The sequence below is a fragment of the Protopterus annectens genome, chromosome 2.part2 (assembly GCF_019279795.1).
Source record: "Protopterus annectens isolate FY-2018-M chromosome 2.part2, PAN1.0, whole genome shotgun sequence".
Taxonomy (NCBI): Eukaryota; Metazoa; Chordata; order Ceratodontiformes; family Protopteridae; genus Protopterus; species Protopterus annectens.
In genome coordinates this window covers 844002552-844029818 of record NC_056730.1, presented here as the reverse complement: position 1 = coordinate 844029818, position 27267 = coordinate 844002552, and the positions used below count along the sequence as shown (strand labels likewise).

Here is a 27267-nt window from a genome sequence, read left to right as displayed (position 1 = left end):
TGTGTAAGCAGTAGAGTAATCTGTTATGACCCAAAAATCAGATCGACCAATTTGTGTTATAGCGTACATAGTTATGATTTTGGTTGTTGCTGTAGTTGTTTCTGTTGGTGTCTTTAGGTGTAATCCAGTTTGACCCTTTTTATCAATGGCTGGGATTCATAGTCAACTTGCCTAGTATGCAAAGCTCTACAACTTGCACTGTGAATTAGGCAAGGTTGTCCCAATTTTTAGACTTCCTTGCTGCCTAGCTATGCAATCTGCTTTACTGAGTAGTGCAAGGTTGATACAGCATCTGCATTTATGTTACTGTTATGAATTAATATCCTGTTGTATTGTCCTTCAGGGTAAATTGTGAAGTATGGTGATTTGTAAGACTCTGTAGTAGATAATTTCTGTGCAGTGTGTAAATGCATACATTCACATAGCAGTGTAGCCACACACACCTGTACCTTTCAGTGGGAAAAACTCTGTGCAGGATGGAGTAGGGAGGCTAACCTGCTCACATTGCCAATCTACTGAAATAGTTGTGTGTGTGTGTGTGTGTGTGTGTGTGTGTGTGTGTGTGTGTGTGTGTGTGTGTGTGTGTGTGTGTGTATGTACGATTACTGGTTGCTAGGGTGCTCAGCTAAACACTTGTCCAAACTGCCCAGTTGAGTAATTCATAGTGATGCAGATTCTCTTTTAATAAGATGCAGTGCTATAGGGAGTGTATATGTTTGACAATGACTATGTAGCTGAGCAGTGCAAATCGCCTTATTTGTGCAGTGTGAGTTGTGCTGCTAGGTATGTATTTTGAATTCCCTCATTTTAGATGGCCAGAGTTTTCTTCTGTTCTACTGCCCCTACAATGCTACTTCTTAAAACCAGGTTGCTTTTGAACATGCCACCTGGTCTTATCATCATTTATGTAGTGTACACTTCCAGCAAAACATTCATAAATGCATGGACTCCACAAATGGGAGTCATGTTAGCTTTTATTCGGACTTGCTTGTAGTCAAATGAACTCCCTGCGGTATTGCATATGTACATATGTGTGTCTGCTGGATTTGTGCATATGTGAAATGATGCACATTTAACTTGCAAGATTTTTAGTCACATTTCTTAGAAGTGCCTCCAACTAATTTTAATAAAATTTGAAAGTGGTATAGTTTTACATTTCATATTTTCCTTTTTGTTTTTTGTATTATCTGGAGAAAAAATAAAAAGCGTTCATCTATTTGTAACACAAACAGATAAACAGAGCTACAATTTTTAGCAGAGATGATGTTCTGTATAGATTTGTTGCCAGCCCTTCAGCTACAGTTAACTATTTTTGATAAATGTTTACTTGGGTATATTGTTTAGCAGTCATAGTAATTATACCCTTAAGAGTACAACATTAGTCAGAACAAGTTTCATGGTACTGTATAAACAAGTATTTACTTCAATCTATTCAATCATTTTTTTTCTTATTTATTTTATAAAACTTAATCATTTTAACAGATGATTACATATGATTTTTAAGATAATGATTGTTTGTTTTCTTAGGAACTGGTGTGCCTATGTGGTGTCAAAAACAGTGAGCTGTACTGTGGAAGATGGAGTGGAAGCTTATGTAAAACCGGACTACCAGCCATGTATTTGGGGGCAGCTCCAGTGCCCACGTGCTGTGACGTGAGTAACAGTGATTCCTGGGATACGGTATATTGTGCATGAAGTACTTAATTCCCAAGTTGTCGTCTCATAACTGGTGTAGAAGGTAGAGGTACCAGGAGTCACAGAGATGTGTGACAGTTTGTATCATATTTGACCCCAGATGTGTTGATTGAAAGTCAGTTATGCACACATTTTTGGTTATCGCTTTGGGTTTTTTATTTAATTTCAAAATAAATCAAACACATGCACATTATGATCATTACATTTAACACAGAGTAAAACACTGATGCAATGTAATATCACTGTATTTCCAGATACATTAAGTATAAAATGTGAACATACTTTGGTAGTAACAATAAACCTGCCAGCAGTAGGATTATCTTAATACAAAAAAAGTCCAGCTCAACTGAGGAACAGTTAACTACCTTACAATCTAGTTTTCCAACAGAAAGCTTGAGGGGGGAAAGTGAAGATCAAATTTACTTTAAGACATTGTACGGCTTCTGAAAAGATATTGGTGATTACTGTTTTCTGTATATATATATATATATATATATATATATATATATATATATACCCATATATCAACATTTCTGGGGGCACAAGATGAGTATTCTTTTCAGCAGCCCTTGTCACTCTGTGTCAAATGTCTCTTGCACTCTTACATGCCCATAACATATGGTAATCATCTGCTATTGCTTTGAATTGATGATGCTTTGTCTTCAGATAATGTTTAAATAAGTTGCCACACTTCATTTCCCAAGTATATGCAGCCAATTAATTATTTTCATATACACATATTAATAATTTACTGCTAGAAGCTCAGTGTCCATCTTTTATTAGTTTTTCTCCATATAGTCCCATGCTAAAGAGATGAAAATATGCCAGTTAAGTCATGTAAAGGTACATGACTTATGTACCTCATATACATTGTAAAAAAAATAGTAATCCTGTATGCCTGAAACATGCATGTTTATACTGTATTCTATTATATTTTGCTGTAATATTTTTGTTAGGCTCATTTACACATTGTTAGCAATGTACTACTTATACTAAGTTTACTGCTTGTACCTCAATAATGTTCTTTTTGTTGTGGACTGGGTCTCTGCTGAAAACTGTTTTTTTTCAACCCAGTCGGACACTACCAGATTAACAAATGTAAATAAATAAAATAAATAAATAAAAATCTCATTTATGGATGGTGGTGAAAGATGGGAGATGTGCTCATGTATATCATAAGCTTATGAAAGCCATACCTGGCATCAGTGGCATGCAGGGATAAAGCCCTGACTGAGTATAATATGATCTTAGTTTGAATAGCAACTTGGGCATTGGAGGATCTGGATGGGGGAACATGGGGATTGAAAAGCTGACATTGGCTTACTCAGCCTTGACAGAGTGACAGTGAACCACTTTGCTGTCTGCCACTTGCTACTGGAGACTTGCCAGCAGCAAAGATCAACTAAAATCTGGGAGAATGGATGGGGTCTTTCCATGCCAGTGATGATAGTTCTCTCAGCACATGTACAGAAGCATGCATGCATTAATGTGAGCAGAGAGGGCCCATGCAGTGATTTGACTTGTCACATCTGCCATTGGGGATGGTGTTAGGGCTAATAGGAATCACCTTGGATGTTGAAATTAAAAAGTGCTTCAGGCTTAGCTGTGGCATGCAGGATTAGTGGCAGTATTAGGGAATTGACACAGGTCAGTGATGACACTGGTCTTCTCCAGTGGGTTTCTTGGGCTTCTTGTCTATATGGTCCGCTGGGAGGATGTTTTCCTTAGCACTTTTCCTTTAATGCAGCTGAAATGATTTTCACGTAAACTGAAATGGGCTTGGTTGAGTATACTAACTTGTACAAGAACAAAGAAGGTTACTTAAGTTGAGTTTTTCAAAGTGAAGTGATGTAAGTATCTGACCTTGGCTATGAATACATATACGGAAAGAAGGACAGCAAGCAAGGTTTTGAGTATGTGTTAGGTAGCATACAGGTGCACTGGTGTAAAAATATGATTCTATTTAATATGACTGGTTAATTGCAGATTGCAGAATGCATATGTATCTGCTCATTTCTTATCACGATGAGGTAAAAATATAAAAAGTGCTTAATTTCTCTTATTCAGTGAAGTTTGTTTCCGTTTTTATTTTTGACATCACGCATCTAAGCTGAAGAAGAATAAATAATTTTTGGGGCGATTTGACAGGAGATTTTCCTCAGCTGGTTTGCTTAAAGAAGACTTGTCTGTAATTGCTTCTTTGTCAGATGTCCATGGACACTTTGTTTCATTGCAGTGAGCTTCTGCCACTTTGCAGTTCCTAATTCCTTTCCAAGGTGTGTACCGTTTGATCAATAACATATACAGGACTAACAATAACAAGAATGTAAGTGACCAGTCAAGTATTAACTTGTCACAGTACAAGTAACCTCCTGTGGTTGTATTAGCACATCAACTCATCAGTGAGGTCATTTTCTAAATGGCGACCAAAGGAGCTACATTTTTTTTTTTTTAATTTTGAGTACCCCAAAGTAAAAAACTTATTTTGTTGTTAAGATCATGCACAACTATAATATCATATTCATATTTTCTATCAGTTATGCTCAGTTCTAATACTGATGAAAACATATTGCAGTCCAAGGAGGTTCTGGGTAAGGTTAGGTGTTAGCCTTACATATTGACAGACTGGTGTAGTGAGTAGCATTGTTGCCTTACAGAAAGTGGTTCTCTGGTTTGAATCCCAGCTAGGATGGAGTCTGTATACCCTTTTTGTGGGTTGATGACTCAAAATTTTCCCTTATGGTGTATGTGTTATACGAAAGATAGGCTTGATGATCTATTTCTGTTCCCTAAACCAAAAAACAAGGATCCGGACAATCAGGACTAAACAGTAATTCCTTTAATAAGTTGAACAATGAAACAATGAATTTCCAAAAGTGCAGTTAGAAATAAGCACTTTCATTTGTAACTGTGACAAACTTCTTCCGATAATTAAAACATCATTCCCTGTAGTTTAAATACTTTTTCATACTTGTTAACCTCATGTTCATTTGTCCATCTCCCTTCAATGAACAAACAGAGAAACTGACACCCCCCTCTCTTTTTTCCTTTTTTTTTTTGAAGTACTTAAACCCTTGTAACAGTATTACGTAATTGTGCAAATAAATTCATATATATATAATGTACACAATCAATCCATAAAACCACTAAAAACACTAAAAAGTGCTAAGAAATATAAATAAAATAAATTAAAATGCATATGTCAACGTTTGAAAGATTTTAATTTCAACACACTACCTATTGATAGGGATCCATTTAACCCTGGCCATGCATGTGCTCTAAGCCGTATTTGCCATCTCAATTCCATCTTTTCAAACAAAACTGGCCAGTCTTCCCCCACTATTACTTTTCAAGATGTCCAAAATAATAAACTTAAATGTATGTGTAGTGTTTAAATTTACATGCTTCACCAGCGCATTAGTATCAACATTATCTCTTATTGGTCTAATGTGTTCTCCCATACGATCCTTAAGTTTGCAGTCCGTTTTTCCCACATAAAAAGAAGTACAGTGGGTGCAGAGGGTGCAATAAACTACTTTGTCAGTATGACAACTAAATTTACCCATAATTTTAATACAATTATTGTTGATCATAACTTCACTAGTTTCCAAAATAAATTTACAATATTTACATCTATTGCACTTGTGCATGTTTCCTTTAGTACTATTATTAGTAGTAATTTCAAAACATCTCATAAGATTATAGCCTTTCTTATAAACTACACTAGGGATGGAATCAACTCTGCTTCTCAACGCAGAGTCATTCAATAAAAGGGCCCAATTTTTATATAAAATATTCCTGAGTGGCTATCCAAATTAAAAGTAGTAATAAAACTACAATTAAAATTTTTATTATTATTTATATGTTTAGTGTTTTTGACAATTATGTTGGCACCAATGTCTATATTAATCCTGTCACTAATTACTAATTCATTATCGTTTATAATGAGTGTTAAAGGGTCCATGTTCAAAGATGTATTTTCACTACATAAAAGAGGTTTAAAATGACAATTTTCTCTTTTAGCAATGACCTCATTCATTACTTCATCAATAAAAAATTCAGGGTAACCTCTATGTGAGAATATGGTTTTAAGTAGATCACATTCTAAAATAAAGCTGTCACATCTACTGACCATTCTGGCTGCTCTCACATATTGTCCCTTAATAACAGCTTTCTTTTGTGCAAATGGATGGCTACTATCATAATGCAATAAGCTGTTACTATAAGTGTTTTTACGGAAAATTTGGGAAGTATAGTTTTTAGTTTCAATGTCTTTTTTTAGTAACACATCCAAATATGAAATCTGCTTTTGATCTTTTACAGCTGTGAATTTTGAAGAAGGTGGTAGTATGGTTAATATATTCCAAAAATTCATCAGCCTCTACATCTTCACCCCTCCATAAAATAAAAAATATCATCTAAAAAACGTAAATACAACTTACAGCACTTAAAGAAAGAAGATGTGAAAATGTAACCTTCTTCCCAAACACACATAACCATATTTGCATAGAGCCCACCACAAGGGGACCCCATAGCTACTCCCTCATTTTGTAGATACAGTTTGTCATTGAACATAATAAAATTATTTTTAAAAATGATGTCAAATAATCGTTCATATAAATTTAGATCCACCTGGGTAAGTCCTTTTTTGTGAAAATACATGTTCATCCATTCAATACCGACCTGATGCGGTATAACAGAATATAAATCCTTTACATCTATAGTGATAAACGTATCGTTCACCCCAAAACAGGTTTTATTCAATTTGCTAGGAAGTCCCAAGAATCTTTACATAGATGGGTTTCAGTCAAAGTTTGTGTTTTTAATTTTCCATCTAGAAATTTGGCTATAGGATAAGTGATAGATCCTTGGGCATCCACTATTGGTCTCATAGGTGGTTTAGAGATGTCCTTATGAATATTCGGCACAACAAATACCGCTGGTGTCCTAGGGTACATTACTGCCATATAATTCAATTCGTCCATGTCAATGGACCCTTCGATGAAAAGGTCATATAAAGTACCCCTGATACATCTATAGGCCCCATTCATCTCACTAATTGAGCTAATACTATAAGTTTCACTTGTCAAAATCTCCTCCATTCTCTCTATATAGTCAAAGTTGTCAAATATAACCATCCCCCCTCCTTTATCGGGTTTTATTAGCCTGATGCCTTTTGTGTTCATTAATATTTGTAAATTGTCATACTCAATTTTCTTCAAATTATAACCTCTTTTAGGTTCAATGACACAAAAATCCAACTCACACATTTTTTAAAAAAATTCTAAGGTTGGATGTAAGGGTGGGTTATATGTACTGGAAACAGAATGATTTGATAATTTGAACATAGGCTGAAAAAGAACTGTTAGATTCAGTTTTTGTACAAACAATTTCGAATCTATAGTTGTTTCTACAAGAATAATATTATGATTAGGGACAAAAGTTTAGCCCCTAGATAATAAGTCGCAAATAGAGTAATCAAAGTCAGAATTTGAAAAATTATAAACAGTGAAGTCTCTTACATCGTTTGTCAAAATTTTAGGTTTTGTCACATTATCAAAGTCTATTATCTGCGACCTCTCCATATTCCCCTGTTGTTGCTGTTCCTGCCCCTGTTGGTGTAAGTTCCATACCATTGTTGTTGGCCTCTGGTCCCCCAATCGCTCGCTGCGTGGGGATTCTGCTTCTGCTTCTACTATTGTAATCTTTCCGACCGTCTGAAGGGTGGAAAGTCCTCCATTTCTAAAAAATGTTCCTCGTCAATATCATTCTCCTCATTAAAAGTGTTAGACATTTGTTCATCCACGATCTCATCAGATGTTTCATTATTGTTTCATTTTAAACCCCTTTGTTGTGAACCTGGAGGTGAGGCATAAGCGTCCTTCTAAGCTTTCTCATCCCTCTCAAGTTGCTAAAAGGGAAAATGGTCACTTTAAACCTCTTTTATGTAGTGAAAATACATCTTTGAACATGGACCCTTTAACACTCGTTACAAACTATAATGAATTAGTAATTAGTGACAGGATTAATATAGACATTGGTGTCAACATAATTGTCAACAACACTAAACATATAAATAATAATAATGATAAAAGTTTTAATTATAGTTTTATTACTACTTTTAATTTGGATAGCCACTCGGTTAGGAATATTTTATATAAAAATTGGTCCCTTTTATTGAATGACTCTGCGTTGAGAAACAGTTGATTCCATCCCTAGTGTAGTTTATATGAAAGGCTATAATCTTACGAATTGTTTTGAAATTACTACTAATAATAGTACTAAAGGAAACATGCACAAATGCAGTAAATGTAAATATTGTAAATTTATTTTGGAAACTAGTGAAGTTATGATCATCAATAATTGTATTAAAATTATGGGCAAATTTAGTTGTCATACTGACAAAGTAGTTTATTGCGCCCTCTGCACCCACCGTACTTCTTTTTATGTGGGAAAAACGAAGCGCAAACTTAAGGATCGTATGGGAGAACACATTAGGGCAATAAGAGATCATGCTGATACTAATGCACTGGCGAAGCATGTAAATTTAAACCCTACACATACATTTAAGTTTATTATTTTGGACTTCTTGAAAAGTAATAGTAGGGGGGAGCCTGGCCAGTTTTGTTTGAAAAGATGGAATAGAGATGGCAAATACGGCTTAGAGCACATGCATGGCCAGGGTTAAACGAATCCCTATCAATAGGTTGTGCATTGAAATTAAAATCTTTCAAGCATTGACATATGCATTTTAATTTATTTTATTTATATTTCTTAGTACTTTTTAGTGTTTTTAGTGGTTTCATGGATTTATTGTGTACATTATATATATGAATTTATTTGCACAATTACATAATACTGTTACAAGGGTATTACATAATTGTAATGTATTAAAGGAATTACTGTTTAGTCCTGCTTGTCCGGATCCTTGTTTTTTGTTTTTTGGTTTAGGGAACAGAAATAGATCATCAAGCCTATCTTTTCCCATAAGGGAAAATTTTGAGTCATCAACCCACAAAAAGGGTATACAGACTCCATCCTAGCTGGGATTCAAACCAGAGAACCACATTCTGTAAGGCAACAATGCTACTCACTACACCAATCTGTCAATATGTAAGGCTAACACCTAACCTTACCCAGAACCACCTTGGACTGCAATATGTTTTCATCAGTATTAGAACTGAGCATAACTGATGGAAAATATGAATATGATTATTTTTGTGCATGACCTTAACAACAAAATAAGTTTTTTACTTTGGGGTACTCAAAATTAAAAAAAAAAAAAATGTAGCTCCTTTGGTCGCCATTCAGAAAATGACCTCACTGATGAGTTGATGTGCTAACACAATCACAGGAGGTTACTTGTACTGTGATAAGGTAGTGTGTTGAAATTAAAATCTTTCGAGCGTTGACATATGCATTTTAATTTATTTTATTTATATTTCTTAGCACTTTTTTTAGTGTTTTTAGTGGCTTCATGGATTTATTGTGTACATTATATATATGAATTTATTTGCACAATTACACAGTACTGTTACAAGGGTTTAAGTACTTCAAAAAAAAAGGAAAAAAGAGAGGGGTGTGTGTGTCAGTTTCTCTGTTTGTTCATTGGAGGGAGATGGACAAATGAACATGAGGTTAACAAGTATGAAAAAGTATTTAAACTACAGGGAATGATGTTTTAATTATCGGAAGACGTTTGTCACAGTTACAAATGAAAGCGCTTATTTCAAACTGCACTTCTGGAAATTTATTGTTTCATTGTTCAACGTATTAAAGGAATTGCTGTTTAGACCTGCTTGTCCGGATCCTTGTTTTTTGTTTTCTATTTCTGTTCCCTACTTGCCTAATAATCTCATTTGATGGTGATAGCTTTTACTTAGATCACTACAAGAGTCAGGCACATGTCACAAGCAGTGTGAATTAGTCCTTATCTATTTATTGCAATGATCTGGCACTGAAGTTGTATACAAATTCTATATGACAATATCTTATTTCTTAACTATAGCAAAGTCTGGCAGTGAAATGGTGCAGTATTTACAGTTAGTAGTTATAGCTTAGGTCCAATATGATGGGTATGCAAGATTAATAATTAATAATATTTAAGATTTGGAACTGAAACTATATATATTTTTAAAGATAGACTATAATTGAAGTCTGATTCTAAATTTGAAAGCATGGTTGTATAATAACTTGCCGTAACAGTAAATATGCACATAATAAGATCCTTGGTACAAGATTCATATATATGAACTGGAGATCTAACAGGCATGGATGACTGTTCTCATCCAGATTTTTTTTTCATTAATATGATGTCATTTTGCAAGCAAACTTACCTTCCTTAGCCGAGGCTGTTAGAGAGCAGCCTGGTTAAAAAGGAAGACAACATGTGCACCCAGTTCAATTTTTTTCCATTGCCCCTACAAGAATGGCCAAGAGACTGCACCAGTAAATTCCTTGTTGGTAAGTTAAATGTCATGAAATAATAATTTAGAAACATAGACATAATACAAAATAATATAAAAGTAAGAGTATGCCAGCAGCATGAAATACACAGTATTCAGTTATTTCACAAATATTGAATATCAAGCTCCAGTTATATACATAAGTAATACTGCAGAGACACAAATCTCAAAGTAACATATCAAGAGGTCCATTAAAACGTATGTTGCTTACCTGACCCAATGTGCACAGCACACCAATGAGTAGGAAGAACTCAGAGGAGACACACGAATTTCAGAAGAAGATACTTCGACCGACAAAACAGACTTAGTTGTAAATATTTCCAGGTATGCCTTGACTGAGCATGAAAGATCCTTGTTAAACCAGGGCCTTTCTTTTATACAGATATAACTGACATTATGATTCTTGTTTACCAGGAATATAGGTTTGAAAATGTTGTTTGGACACAATGGAAATAACGACAATATAAATATAAATGTTTTCAGGAAACCTTCTGTTTTTACACCACAAACACACCCGTTACTTGATGCACTTGAAAAGGCCTGTGAAAGGTATTTAATTGATTTCTCTATGGGTCATGATAACAAACCAGATTTTTATTATTTGAGCCATGAAGAGAATGAAGCTATTAAAAAACTACAGAATAATAATGAAATAGTGATCAGACAGGCTGATAAGGGTGGGGCTATAGTGGTGTTGAATTATGATATGTATGTTAATAAAATGAGGGCATTATTAGATGATAGTGAAACGTATCAGATTTTAAATGGAATGCTATTGGATAAGATTATTAAGAATGTTCAAGGAGAACTATATGACCTGTTTCTATGCAATGTGATTGATGCTGAGTTGTATAAATATTTCTTAGTAGAAAAACCTGTAATCCCCATTTTTAGAGAGTTACCGAAAGTACATAAGGTCTTAATGGATCCACCTATGAGACCTATAGTCTCAGGAGGGGTTTGGTTCACTGAGCCACTATCAATTTATTTAGAGAAACAGTTTAGACCAGTGGTTGACAAAACTGAGTCTGTGGTGAAAGACACTCAACAGTTTTTAGAAAGTTATGCAGAATATGTTCTATCTACACAAGATATAAATAACAACCTACTAGTTACATTGGATGTCCTTATTTACTTCGATACCCAACGCAACAGGAATGGAGTATGTGAGACTACTGTTAATTGAAAAAGGGGTTCCCAGAGACCTCATTATGAGGTGTATGTTATTACTGGATATAGTATTAAGTAACAATGTGTTTATGTATGATAAAAAATATTACTTGCAAAAGAAGGGGTTCGCTATGGGGACCCCTTGTGCAAACTCATATGCCAGTATGGTATTGGCGTACTGGGAAGGCACTTATGTTTTGGGTGAAACATTATTCAGTGGATACATAAAATACTATAGACGGTTTGTTGATGATATTTTTTTCATTTGGAGTGGTACTAAACAACAGTTAGATGATTTTGTCACTTGTGTGAATGGGACAACAAACTTTTTAACGTTTGAATGCAAGAGCTCATTACGACAGAATTTTTCGATGTACAATTAACAAAGAAGGCCAATGAAATAGAAACTGATATGTATAGAAAACCCTGCTGGAGAAATAGCTTATTACATTGTAGCAGCATGCACCCAGGACACATTTATCCAAATATCATAAAAAGTCAAGCATTGAGGATATCAAGGCTAACTAGCCATGATGACAAATACCAAGAGCAACAAAAGACCCTGGCAGAAAATTTTATAAAAAGAAGTTATCATAAAAAAGAAGTAGACATAATACTCAAGGAGAACGCTATGCAAAGGACAGAAAAAGGTAAAGCATTTTTTTATAAAAACAGAGGAAATAAAGAGAAGGCTTGTAAAGTATAACAAGATAACAAGAAGAGTAGGATAGTGATTCCTTTTACAAATAGGAATTTGAGAATTAAAGAAATAATAAATGATAATTGGAGATTGTTGACTATTGATGATAAAATAACTGAATTAGTTGGGCCAAAACCCAGTTTTACCTACAAGAATATGAAGTCACTAAAAAGATTATTATGTTATGAAGAAAATATAAAAGCAAAAATACATATTCAAAGGAAAGGGATGTTTCCATGTAGACGCTGTAACCAGTGTATGTATATGGCAAGTGATAAGTTTATACATCCAGATACTGGACAGGAATATATTTTTAAACACTATGCAGACTGTAGATCTAGGGACTTAGTGTACTTAGCTCAATGTCAGTTATGCAAGTCTTTTTATGTGGGAAAGACAAATAGAACCCTTAGGGAACGTGTTAGGGAGCATGTGTATGATATAAATAAAGAAGATGAGGGAAATGCTTTGGCTAGACATGTTATGGGATATGGCACAACACATAAGTTCAAGTTCATAGGTTCATAGATTAGTACTAAGCTAGCTGCCCTTACAAGCCATTTTAAGCCTAGCCAATTATCCCTTGTGAGACTCAAACTCTGCACCTTGTGTTTATAAGGCAAACACCTTAACCATTAGGCCACCCTCCCAACCAAAACAAAGGCAGACTGCCACATGCAGTGCCAAACTTGGATGTGCATCTTCTTCTTCGGTAGCTTTGACTTCCCCACTTTATCCCACCAATTGGCTTACGGCCAATAACGGCAGGGAGCGAAGCTGACTCTACACCCAGGAGCATTGAAGAATGATGAACAGCCAAGCTAATCAACTGAGCGCAGGGCATCAGGAGTAACATACATGGAGCGGTGAGGAGGAAGGGGACACCCATCTACGCAGCCAGATCAGCCGAATCAACCCTAGCGATCAATGGGGTGACAGATGCCACGCCGCATCATCCTCACATCCAGTGAGAGCGTTTAGAGCTTTAGAGTTGGTTAAGAAAACAGGTAGGGTACAAGACATAAAAAATTATACAGAAGAACAAGAAAGTAGGTGGATAATAAAATTACAAGCACACAAAACACATGGTCTAAATGATAAGGTATCACTCAAACCTTTTTAGCAGCATGGCCTTATGCACATTAAATAGTAATGCTATAAAGTATATATACATGGTTAATATATTGAATAAATTATCAGCATCTATATTATATATTAATAAGAGTTTTTACTTTATTACTATATCAGTATTTTAAGTTATGAAATGAATTTGCAAGCTATGAAATTATAAAAGTTCATTATAGCTGCTAGGTGGGTCGGTACATGTTTTTATTATTATATTTGTATTTAATGTTTTATATATTGTTGTTTAACTGCATTTAGTAGTATACTTTTATGCGTGGTATTAAAATAATTGTTTTACCAGTAGATTAGTATATGTATATTTGCCTTATGGAGATTGATTATTTAATTGCTTTTTCATGAGGTCATAATGACATGTAATGAGGGATTGGATGAATGAATTTAGTAGGTCATATAAAAACATTTTTTAAAACGTGAAAGCTAGCCATTGGATCCTGTTCCTATAATTTTTTATATTAAACTACGTTGGATTAAGCTGTGGCGAGCCTCTTCTGTTGCCTTTTTACTTAGTAGGAAGAAAGAAGCTTCTATCTTGCAGCAGTGATCCTATTACTAGAGAATCACTGCTGTAGGAGTCATATGTCTGCATGGGAATACTTGGATTATTGCATCCCCTGCTTGACTGCAACAGAGAGGCTTACTGCATTCCTGAAATGGGAATCCATTGTAAGGGTTTGAGAAAATGTCAATGGATGTTCATATAGCAGTTTCACAAGTACACTGAGCAAAAACATATCTGAAGGTGGGGATATAAGAGTAGTTTCTGGCATCACAGAGTGAAGCCTAACTTCTTCAAGCAATGTCTTGTTGAACTTATCATTACAGAAATCAAAAATGAAAGCATTTGGCTAACTACTTGAATATGGCCTGGCTTTCGTTTTCTTGAAGGAAGCAAACAGCACTATCTGTCAGCCTGGTGGATCGTGTTATGTTCACATAACACTTACGAGCTTAATGAATGTCCATTCAATTATTTTTCTTTCATTTCCTACTTGGTATAGAAATGAGAAGATAAATTTAAAGTAGATTTAGTGACCACATTAGGCTTATCAGAGGGATTTGTTCCTGAACACATCCTTTCCCTGTTGTAGGATGAATAACGATCCTTACACGTCAGGGCTTTAAACTTAAAGATGTTTGTAACAGAAGTAATATCTACTAGAAGTCAACCATTTCAAAATAAATAATTCAGATAGAATTTGCTGGTTCAAATGGAGGTAACATCAGCCTATTTAGAGCAATATTTAGACAGCAAGCTGGGCCCACAGGATGTCTAAGATGTCTTAAATGCAGGATACCTTTTAGGAATTATTCATCAATATCACTTTTTGCTGAAGCAGACATCATAGTCAGACAGGCAGAAATGGATTAAAGCTGTTTACTTAAGCCAGACCTTATTAAACAAAGATACCAAATACTGTAATAGTTGACAGATTACATTAGTATTTACAGCAATGGTTATGACTTTTAAACTAAGCAAAAAATCTGTTACCCTTAGAAAGATATGACTTTAGTATGAGGACTCATAGCCTCTTTGAGAGTAAACTAGTTCTTGTTATAGAGCAAAGGACTTAACATATTACCTGCAGATCCTCATGCTGCTAAACTGAGACCTCTGAGGCTGAAGTAGGCCTCCCCACCCTTTGCTGGGATAGAAGGTTGCTGCTGAAAAGTAGTATGAATGATTTTTTTATGGATGTCTCATCAGAGAATACAGTTCTTGCATTGCTACGAGATAAATCTTCTTGGATCAAAACACTGTAAAGTGGGTGTACAGGTGTGAAACTAACAAGCAGTCCCACTCCTTTCTTTTCTTTGTGGAAGAATACAGTTTTCTCCAGAATGCACTCATTAAAGACTGACATATTCCTACATAAAGCATTAGCTGTGTTGTGCTATTGGAAATGTGAACTGCTTGCTGAACTCCATTTAACTGAACTGTCTGCTTCCAAAACTATCACCACCAGCCTGCATAGTAAGGAAGAGTTAACCTCCCATCATTGGGACTTTTTTTGTGACTACAGTGCACTGGCACCTCAGCTGCAACAATTGGCTATGGCATCGACTACATATTCAAAGGATATTTGTTTTCTTATAATTAAAAAAAAAAATATATATATATATATATATATATATATATATATATATATATATATATTTTTTTTTTTATTATTATTATTATTATGGGCGTTCTTCTTTAAGAAACCCTTTGCATCTGGTCGCACAGACAGGTGTTTGCAACCTGTTTTTGTCTTCTGCGTTTGTCCGACCATTTGTTTACATCTTCATCTTCCACTTGCATGGAATATGAATTCCAGCAGAGGTCTGGACTGTGGACCATGAATGGACAAGTGAGAGGAAGGTGTATGTGTGTGTGTTTAAGATGTGTGTGTGTGTGTGTGTGTGTGTGTGTGTGTGTGTGTGTATGTGTGTGTGTGCATGTGTAAGAAGTAGGTAGATAAGGTAAACAAATCAATCATGTGCATTTTATACATTTTGAAGTGTGTTTTAAACCATTTTAGAGTTCATGATTTTAATATTTATTTTTTTAATAAAATGTTATATATTTTTTAATGTAAAAGTTTTACATTGTATAGAAACTCCATAAGGTAATGAATGTTCATGAATTTTATGATAATCAGCGTTTTAATAATTTGTTCACTTTTATTTGTTAACTTGTGTTTTAGAAGAGTATAAAAGCATCATTGTAGTTGTCCATCCACATCTGATGAAGTCTACTTGGTAGAAACAAAAACGCTGTTGTTTTAAAGTGGATGTGCTTATGTGAGTGTTATTTTTTATTAAAACTGCTTCAACTGGATCCTTGTTGCTGGTTATAGCTTTCCTGAGTACCTTGGACTAGGTAGGTAGGGGTGTATGTGTGTGTGAGTGTGTGTGTGTAAGAAGTAGGTAGGTAATGGTGTATGTGTGTGTGTGTGTGTAAGAAGTAGGTAGGTATGGTGTGTGTGTGTGTGTGTGTGTGTGTGTGTGTGTGTGTGTGTGTGTGTGTGTGTAAGAGGGAAGTAGAGGGGTAATACCTTTGAATTGTCTAGATTGTCACAGTATGTCCAGATTTTTACCTCATATTTCTGGACTGTTTATCATAAAATTTATGTTTTTCTGGCAAATCCCAGGCAAATCATTGGGGACTGAAGTCAGAAAATAATGGCAGACATTTGAGCTTTAGACTTCATATCCTTCAGAAAAGTCATACTAATGAAAAACTTGTTGTTTATTTATTAATTTGTTTATTTATTTATTGACATTTGTTAACCAGATTGGTCCAGCTGGGCTTTTGGCCCGTTTTCAGTGGAGACCCGAGGAGAAAAGCTCCAATACAGGCAGTATACAGAAATACATGCCACTACTCAGATGGAACATTATGGTGAGTACATAACTTCTGTATCTGAAGTATTTTACTTCATTTGGTCTTCAATCTGTGGGACAGAGTCCCCAGCTGCTAAACTCCTGGGTGGCCCTCATGGAAAGATATTCCAGAGCACCGCAGAACCAAAGGATGCTCTCTTTCTGGAAGTCAAATCCAATTTCTAATGAGAAATAAACATATGAGATAAGGACCAAGTAGCTGCAGAACAAATATCATCCAAAGACACTCTAGACCAAAAGGCTGCAGATGTAGCCATGGACCTAGTGGAATGAGCTTTCACCTGACCTCTAGGAGACATGCCTCTGTACTTGCAGACCTGCAGGATGCATGAAGAAATCCATCTAGCTATAGTGACCTTGGAGATAGGTTTCCCCAAAAAGGATTTGTAGAAGGCTGCAAACAATTGATCAGATTTACGGAATTTTTTGTCCTGTGTAAATAGAATCATAACTGTCTATGAACAACCAACATGTGGAGTTTGTATTCCATCTTGTTCATAAAATTAGGAAAAAACACAGGCAAATTGATAGTCTGATTTGATATTGACTGGTGATGCCACCTTAGGAAGAAAGTTGGATTGGTTCGAAGGGAAACCCTATCTTTGTGAAAAATCATGTACGGAATTTTGATGGACAAGGCCTGTAATTCTGAAACCCTTCTTGCAGTGGTAATAGCCACCAGAAAAGCTGTTTTCCAAGGTAAAAATTTTAGATCTGCAGTCACGGCCAGCTCGAAAGGCGGAGCGACCAAAGCTTGAAAGACCATAGCAAGGTCTCACGGGGGAACAGGATCTTTGACCAGGGGGTGTAACAAAAAGGTGCCTTTGATAAAGACTTTACACAGTCTGGAAGAAGCTAAGGAGGCAGAATTCTCACCCACATGAAAATGAGAAATGACAGCCAACTGAATTTTGACAGTAGAAGAACTAGCTCTGTGTTGAAAAATTTCAGCTAGAAAATCAAGAATGGTGGAAATAGGAGCCGTGAAAGGATCTAAACTCCTTTGAGAGGCCCAGAAAGAAAAACGTTTCCACTTTCTGCGGTAAACCTTCCTGGTCGAAGACTTATGAACAGCTACCAAAATAGATCTAACTGAGAAGGATAGTCTGGGATTCCCAGCAATCACGGGAACTGGAGCAGTCAAGCTGTGAGCTTCAGGCTGTCCAGACTCAGATGAGGCATCCCCAAAGGGTGTGAAATTAAATCCAGAATGGGATGTAGGATCCAAGGTAGAGCCAGAAGGTGAGACCAAAGGAAGGGAAACCATACCTGGCGAGGCCAGAATGGGGCAATGAGGATCACTTTGCTCCCCAGTTGACGAGCTTTCTGTAGAAAACTTGGAATGAGAGGCACCGGCGGGTAAGCATACAGAAGACCGGAAGGCCCAGAATGAACTAGAGCATCTCTGGGGGACTCCCCCAGCAGGGAATTCAGAGCAAAACACTTGCTGCACTTTGCATTGGAAGGAGATGCGAAGAGATCGCAGCAAGGTTGACCCCCCTCGCTGAAGATCTGTTCCGCTACTGACAGATTCAGAGACCAATTGTAAGGCATCAGAATGGTCCGACTTAGTCTGTCTGCTAGGATGATGGACCGTCCCAGAATGTGCATTGCGATGAGAAAGCAACCGGTGGAGATCACTCATTCCCACACTCTCATGGCCTCGCAACAAAGGGGATAAGATCTGGTCCCTCCCTTTTTGTTGATATACCAGACCACTGACATGTTGTCTGACTGGATTGCAATTGTTCCCAGAGGAAGAAAGGCATGAAGGGCCTGCAATGCTAGAAGGACCGCCCTCATCTCTAGGACATTTGTATGCAAGCTGGTCTCTATCGGGGACCACAGGCCTTGGACTGTCCTGCCCTAACGATGCCCCCCCCACCCAAGTTGGGAGGCATCCATGGTCACTGTGGTTGGGCCAGGACTGGAACAAAGGGTCGTCCCTCCAAAATGTCTGGAGAGCTCATCCACCATATGAGGGACAATTGACAGACTTGACTGAGTTGAATTGGATATGTCAATGGCAGTTCCAACAGGGACCATTGTACAGCTAGAGTCCACTGTAGAATCGTCATGTGTAACCGAGCATATGGGAGAAGAGTTATGGTCACCGCCATCGAGCCTAGGGCCCTCAACACTGATTCTGCCATTGGAAGATGAGAACGGTAGATCAGGGGAACATGCATCTTCAGGTTGTGAACTCTCTCCGAGGTCAGGAATATTTTGTACTGAAGAGTATCTATCCTGGCACCAATGTAGTCTATCACCTGTACGGGATATAGGAGAGATTTGGATGTGTTGATTGTAATACCCAAATGCAGGGCAAGAGTCAGTAAATAATCCCTGGTTTGGGAAAGTAGACGCCTGGTGGGAGCAGTGAGGAACCAATCGTCCAGGTACGGATAGACCTGAATCCCATGAAGCCTCAGGTGAGCCACTACAACCGCCATCACTTTGGTAAACACCCTGGGGGCTGTGGTGAGACCAAAGTGTAGGGCTCAAAATTGATAATGATTGACTCCTAGCCAGACACGGAAGAACCTCCAGGAGCTTCTGTGCATTTTATGTGATAGTAAGCATCCTGGAGGTCTAATGAGCACATCCAGTCACTCTCTTTCAGGTACGGCATGATGGATTGTAACGTGACCACCCAGAACTTCTCTTTGGTAACTGACAGGTTCAGGGTAGATAGGTCCAGAATGGGCCTTAAGTCCCCCATTTTCTTTGGCACCAAAAGGAACCTGGAGTAGAAGCCTGATACAGACTGATCTGGGGGGATGATTTTGATGTCTCGTTTTCCTAGCAGCTTGGAAATTTCCTGTGCTGCTGCCTCCCTTTGCATGGGTAGTACATCCTGGAGGTGTCTGGGAGATATGGGGGAACCCACAAAGAGGATAGAGTATCCTCTGCATATGATTTGAAGTACCCAGCGGTCCATTGTTATGGACTCCCATGCCGCTGGGTGCAAGGACGATCATCCCCTGACTGCCTCCAGAGTAGAGCAGTTGGGCAACCTCTCAGGGTTGCTGCCCGGGTCTGTCCAAGAAAGGTTCTTGAGACCCGAAGTTCCACAGACCCCCTCTGCCTCTGGGCCAGTGTCCATTCTGTCCCCCTCTGCCTTTGGGGGAAGAAGAGCCCCGAGTGTCCCAGGAATACTGTGACTTCTGGAACCACATCTTCTTTTGCCCTCTCTGGTTCCAGGAAAAGGACCTTTGAGGGTTAGAGAAGTGGATCCCAATGGCAGACAGTGTCTTCCCATCCTTCTCACTCTGGACTAATGTCTCCTTGACGTCTTACAGAAGAGTGTAGAGCCATCATAAGGGGCATTGGCAAATGACGCCTTGAAGGGTTCAGAAAACTGACATAACCTGAGCCAGGCATTATGCCTCATGGACACGCCAGACCCAGCCACCCTAGCCTCTCCTTATGTAGCATGAGAGAGGAGTCACATGGACGTGTTAGATACTGCTTTTAAAGTGGCCATCCTCGTGGAGAACGAAACCTTGTCCTCCTGCGACATGGACTTGGGGGTAGACTCCTCCAGCTCCTTTACTAGGTTGCACTGGAGTCTGGTGACATGGGCCAAGTAATTCAGCATCCTAATCAAGAAGGTAGCTGAAGCATATACCCGTTTCCCTAGGTGGTCCATCATCCATGACTCTTGGTCAGGAGGGTGGGCTGAGGAACTCTCCTGGGCAAGTTCCTTCTTAGTGGCTGCTGCTACCACCTTGGCGTCCATGGGGGTGCCCTTATTCCAAGATGGCCTATCTATGGGGGGCTTAGGATTTTATCAGGTCACTTTGAAATAGGTTCCATTGTGTCCGGTTCCTTCCATGCCTGCGAGGTGACCAAATCCATCAAAGGATCCGCAGGAGGAGACACCCAGGAAGTAGACAGACCTGTGCCAAAATCCTCCAGGAACACAGACTCATCAGAAGAAGGTTTGAGTGCAGACCACCCTCCCCTCTGGCGCAGGATCTCCATGATGTCTCCAAAGGAGACATCCTCAGGAGGTGACCTTGGGGAATCCTCTCCATCATCTAAGTTCATGTCCTCGGTGAGGGACTCGAGGGAGTCCAAGTGCCTCCTCTTGTACGTATGCTTGCAGGGCACATCTCCGGTGGGGCTCTCCGGGCTCGCTCGCAAGCCATTTGTTCCTTGGGGGGAACCATCTGGGGCTCCTCGAGCATAGGCTGTCCCTCTGTTAAGACAATGGGGACCAGAGACAGAGCCAAGGGGGTCTGGGAGGAGTCCGAGGGGGCAGTCAGGGGTCTTGATCCGATGGAGAGAACCCTTTCTACCACATCGAATGCCAAAGGAGAGTGAACCTCCTAAAAAACCAATAAGAAGGTCGGTCTCCCCAAGTCCGATGGGAGAATCAGAGTTGGGCCCGAGGTAGACGGAGCTCCGAGGGAGGGAACCTGGCCAGACAAAGTCGGAACCATTGAAAAAGGTTCCACTCCCTTGGATCCGACACCCAAGCTCCAGCTCTGAGAGCGGCTCAGATCCGAGCTGGTTGGATCCAAAACTCTCCAGGTAGCTGTCGGTGTCAAGGAAGTAGGTACCGTCGGAGCTGACACCCTGACCAAAGCCAACCTCGGATCTGAGTACTCCGAACCTGAAGGTCGGATCGGAGAAGGAGAAATGGGTTGAAAGAAAGGAAGTGAGCTCCCCCCTCCAGGGGGAGGGGGGCTTGCAAGACCCCCATCTGGATTTGTGTATGGATAAAGCACCTCTTCATCTTATCCAGATCCATATCTGACAAGGAGTGGGTGGACTGTGACACCACGGACTCCGACCTGGCAGGTCAGGGCACCGAGGCCCGAGAGGCTGGATGTGTCTCCTCCAGCTCTGGGGAGAACCTTGGAGACTGGAGCCGAGGGAAGTCATGGATCTGTGCTGTCTTGCTCAGAGAAGCGGTCTTTCTCTTTTCCCTCATCTTTGTCTCTCTCTCCCTTTCTCTACCTTTCTTCTGCTCAGCTGCCACAGGCTTTGGAACAGGAGGATGAGTCCCAGCCTGGGAGGGAGGAGAAGCCAGAGGAAGAGAGGACGGAGAGGCGACCACAGCAGCCACTGTGACCGAAGCTGAAGATGAGGAAAGAGAGTCAGAAGGAGGAAGAAGACATTTGAGGTCCAACTTGGCCTTCTTATCCTTTAGGGCACGGGGGTTGAAGCCCGCACAAATATTACAATCCACACTCAGGTGGGCCACACCCAAGCACAAAACATACAGAGTGTGGCCATCCGCTGGGGATAGCTTATGGCCATACTCTGTGCAGCGCTTGAAAACAAGCTTTTCAGCCATCCTAAATAACAGAAAGATACCCTTAGAAAAAAGACAGACAAGATCTTTCTAAGTAATAAACACACACACATGCCCACTCACCACACAAGTCTACAGAAAACACTGGGGGGGAGATACTACTTACACCACAGAACAAACTATTCTAACTACCTAAAAACCACTACACTTGACGCACCAAGCGAGGGGAGGAGAAGGGGGACCTGTACTAACCTAACTGTAGAGAAATTTAGAAAATGTAACTACTCACAGAAAGTTTTAAACCCACTGCTAGTTGGAGCTCAGAAGACACGATGTGAAGCAAATTGTGGCAAACGAGATCTGGGGGGAGGGCAGTGGAGGTGTGTTGTGGGTGGGAGGATGAGTTTGGAGTTCGGAGCTGATGCTGGCGGGGGTTGCCGGCTTGGATCTGATGTGGATCCGTAACCCACAGGTTGAAGACCAAATGAAGTAAACTACTTCAGATCAGTGCCTTCAAACCCAGGGAAGACACTAATGGATGCAACAGACATGATTCTATCCTAACAAAGGAAAGGAGAGTAAAAACTACTGGCTAATCAGAACCAGCAGTTTTTCAAAAGATTTGGACTATGTTAGAATGAGTGGACAATGTCTGCAGTCATATGTTCAGTGAAGTCATCAAAGAGTACTACGGCTTTGGGTGTTCCTCTTTGAATCCCAGCACATATTACTAATAATTGATATTCTTCATATGGGTCTGTGTTGCAGCAGAATCCACTGCATATAGGAATCAGATACAGAATGATGTCCAACCTGATGACCTCTATGAGATCTGCTTGCACGTTTAGTGCAGACCAACACATTGTCCACAAAGAGATACATGCCTGCACCCTAAATTAAAGAGCACATCAGCTTATGCCATCATCAGCTCTTTTTTTTTCTTTATAAGGTTGTGTGGACTTCCCATCACATCTATCTTAATTTCCCCAGAACTCCTATTGTGACTATTCTAAAGATTAATATCCAGTTGGGAAAAGAATATCTGTTTTCATATTTTTCTGTTCTTTTTTCTGTGAGATTACTGTTCGTTAGTGAAGTTTGCTTGGGAAGCCACAGCTGTTTTGTGGAGGTATGCCTTGTTACCTTATACAGGACTGAAAAGCTGTCATCAGTGTGGTCAACAAATCCCCTATAAAAGTCATCATTCTACGTGCCGTTTTGCTTTTGAGAGTGTCACATGTAAGTAGATTGCCAAATTTGTATACGTTATTATTGTAAATATCCTTTCAGACACCGGCACTTTTACAGATGTCAGATTAGAGGCCTTTATAAAGAATAAGTGACAATACAAGAGGAAGGGTAGGTAGTACATGGCTTCTGAGGCTAGCCTTACAAGTCCCTTTGATCAGCACTTTCATTTAACTAGTTATCTAGGATCCACAACCATCTGGCCATACCCCAGTTTTAGCCTCCCTCTCTCTCGCTTTTCCCAGCACTATCTTCATCTAACTCTGTTCAAACAAAACTGATTAAAAATCATTTTGAACAGGTAGCTGCTGAGCATTATTTTTTGGGATATAGGATCAAGTTCTGAGCTCTCCCTTTTTTCACAGGAATGCCCCCTCATTCCAGTGCACTAGATTGAATAAACCAGTCTGTTCATTTAACATAAAATACAGCTCAGAGCTTCTCTGTGGAGGCTATTTCACTGAAATCCTTCTGAAAATGTTATAAAATTGACAGCTTAGCTGCAAACCCTTCTGCCACAGGCTATGCTTGTGATTCATATTTTAGTTAATGGTCATTACCACATAGGAGAGCTGGCACATTTCTACCAACGTTAGACATGTCTTCATTCTGTTGAATAGTTGATGCTTTTCCCCTTCTGTCCTATAATCCAAGCAGCCTCAGCATAAGAAAGACAAAATGCTACTGTGACATACATGATTTTCCATGGCTGGAAACATCAGCACAGTCAGAACAAGAATTGATAGTATGTGGTATAGTTTATAATGGCAGTAACAGGGTGCCAAACAGGATTTGAGCTGATTTACTGGGGAAGGGATATGCAACTGCATAGTTATTGTCTGTTTCCACTTTTAACTGTTTTTTAGTGCTTACAGTTTGCCGTTTAATGAGAAGGTGTTAAAGTAATGAAATTGCGTTATAACATATCTTTATGCATTTATCGTATTGTTCATTGCTGTAATAGTGATAATTCCTGCAACTTCTGTAGAAAGTCTAACTTCCTGAGCTTTTAAACCTTCCCTTTTTTTTTAAATTTTTCTAAGTCTTTTGGGTTTCTAATACCATGACAGGAAAGGACCCCATTCCTAAGTCAAAGTACGACTAAAGTTCATGAAATTAGTATTGTTTCACTCTTTGATGTCAGCCAGAAGTGCTCTTTGCAGCACCCACAGTGTGCTCAGTAGTGACTCCTGCAGTTTGTATGGAGTTACATGTATTGTAGCATTTCTAAATATGATTGTAGACTCTTTTTTATAAGACCCATTGCTCCTAATACTATTGGAACTATCTGGGTATTTTTCTTCGACATTGCTCTCATTTCTGCCTGCAAATCCTGATATTTTATTACTTTGTGCCTCTCTGTATGCAGGACACTGCAGTCACTGGGTGTGGTGATTTCAATGATCAATGCTACTTTTGCCTTCTTTTCCTGGACCACTATATCTGGTTTTCTAGCATCTGTCTTTTAAACCGTTGGTAATGGGTGACTCCATGTGATGTAGACTTCATCATTTTCTAAGATGCTTTGTGGCTCATGTTTCCAGTGTTTTTCAGCTACTCCAATACCATTTTGTGAAAAACAGGGTCCACCTTGTGAAGGTACTCACCAAGACTTCAGGATGAATTCAATTTCAGCACTACTACTCTCTTTTGCTTGCTGACTTTTCATCTCTCCATTCGAACCCCTCATCTCTCCATTCGGATCCCCTTCCCTTTTGTGGCTAGGTAGATGCTCTTTGAGGTGGATGTCTGCAAATCTGTGATATAAGAGGAACATCTATCTATCCCGACTTAAGTTCTTCCTCGTTTCTGTTAACTCTAGGATTTTAGACTGTGACATAAGCATGAGCTTCCCAGGTGCCATATGCCCCAAGAATGGCAATCCAACTGGAAATACCCACCCAACGTATTGCCCCCCAGTTAATATCAACCTGAGGGGGGCATCTTGTTGGGGTAAAAGAGAGGGAAAGTAAGGAGATAGGTGACTGGGTACCCTAAAAAAGATAACAGGAAGGAAACAGAAAAGTAGTTGGGGATTGGATATAGTACTGCAACAGTGAAAACACTTGAACAGCTGCAGTTCTGGTAAGTTCCTAACACAACTTATAATGTTCATTGTATTGTTCACTGTTACAACTGTGATATAATATTTGGGAAAATTCCCAGAGGTCGCAAACTAGTAGGTGGGTGGCTCTAAGAAAGATATGATTTGTAAAAGACCCTGTAAAATATCTTTCAACCTGTTTGCACAGGAAATCTGGACAAAGCCTAAAATAATGGCACGCCAAAGGCCACAAAATAAATAAGGACAGATTTTAAATATTGCCCTTATAAACTTAGAAATTTTCTAGAATAACAGAATGTATGTCCATTCATTTTCTAAAGGATATAAAGTCTGAAACTCAAATGTGTGTGTCCTTAGAGAATTTAGTCTTCTGTGAATTGCCAGAAAATCAGAAATTTTATGAGGAACAGACTAAGAATATGAGGCAAAAATCTGGACATTCTGCACAGAAATTGACAGTTGAGAGGTATGCACTCTAACATTGCTGTGATAAATACTGCCCTGGCTCTAGAAGTATTGCCCAGGTTATAAGGGAGTGTGAAGAGATGAAGAAGTGGCTGCCTCAAAGATGGACTAGATACTGATCCCTGGAAGGAAGGCTTTGGTAGCTGATGTGGCTCTTTTTGAGTGGGTTGTCTTGTGCCTTGGTACCCACTTGCCGTGGACAGTTTAACAGAAGTACATGCAGTGAAGCAGCCATTGAGAGATGGCCTGTTTAGAGACAGCCCTGTCCTCCCTTCTGGTTTGCAAAGACTATAAATACCTGGCCTATTTTCTTTTTTAATACAGTCCTTTCACCATAAAATGACAATCACCTATATACATCCAGGATACGCTTTTTCACTGAGACAGATGACTGGTGTCAAAGCCATGGCCTCAAGCTCAATGCCAAAAAGTGCATTGTCATCCACTTTGGTAAAAACTCTGTACACATGAGCTACTACATAGGTGGTAGTCTACTTAACACCAAAAGTGTGATAAAAGACCTTGGGACACAGGTGGACTGTAGTCTCTCCTTTGATAATCACATCGCCACAGTAGTCAGGAAATCCTTCTACGTGGCACACCTCATCACAAAAGGTTTCTCATCAAGGAAAAGAGATCATTGTTCCCCTCTACTCATCAGTCATTAGGCCCATTACAGAATACAGCACCCCTTTTGGTATGTACCTCACAAGACATCTACAACAACTGGAAAGGCCACAGAAATATCTCACCAAGAGGATTACCGGCCTCAAACAGATGCCCTACGCAAACCGTCTCAAAAAACTTCAGCTTTATTGCGTCGCATATCACCTACTCAGAGGCGATGTCTGCCTAACATACAAAGCTATGTCAAACCCAGAGCTGTTGGACATGCTCCACTTAAAAAAATCCCAATCCCTCTGAGCTACATGCTCTAGGAACCTAAACCTTGTCACCACAATAAACAGAACATGCTGAAGGGATAGATTCCTGTCCCAGAGACTTCCCATACTCTGGAAAAAACTACCTATCTATATCAAACAAAGCTCATCATTAGCACTCTTCAAGAAAAACCTTGATGACTGGATGGGAAGTAAGAAATTCACCCTGGGGATCACCTCTGGGGCTGTGCTCGACAGGGGCACAGGAAAATAATTTTCTTGGGTGGCAAAAGCCAGGGTACTTTTTTGGCTAGGCTTATATAGGCCCTAGGGCTAATAGCCTAGTACCTACCTATGAACCTATAAAATGGTAGCAGTTTCATTAACGAATGTTAAGATATTAAAAATTAGTCAAGAACAATACTAAATACAAAAGAAAAGAATGCAAAACAGCATCTCTAGCTCCTGGGTGTTACCATAGATAATCTTAAATTTGATATACACATAAGTAAAACTATTAAAACCATTAATAAAAAACTCGGTTCCCTATATAGGATTAAACCATTCCTTACCACAACTGCCAGAACTACCATTGCCTGCTCTCATCTACTCTCCACCCTTTTCTATGCCTCTCCTCTACTTATCAACCGAAACAAAACTGATCTTAACAAACTCTCCAGCTGCTACAATCACATTGCCAGATTTGCTACTGGCTTACCCTATAAAACTCACCATTGTATAAACCTAAATAATCTAGGCTTGCTAGAACTACCCAGGTTAAT

At 38.9% G+C, this 27267-nt stretch overlaps 1 protein-coding gene across 1 annotated transcript in view; it reads left to right on the top strand.

Annotated features, from left to right (window-relative positions):
* Positions 1–27267, top strand: part of EMILIN1 (elastin microfibril interfacer 1) — a 632809-nt gene that overhangs the window by 316336 nt on the left and 289206 nt on the right. Inside the window, exon 2 of the mRNA XM_044064184.1 lies at positions 1528–1653. Within this exon, the coding sequence (XP_043920119.1) occupies positions 1528–1653 (126 nt within the window). The remainder of the gene's footprint in view (positions 1–1527; positions 1654–27267) is intronic.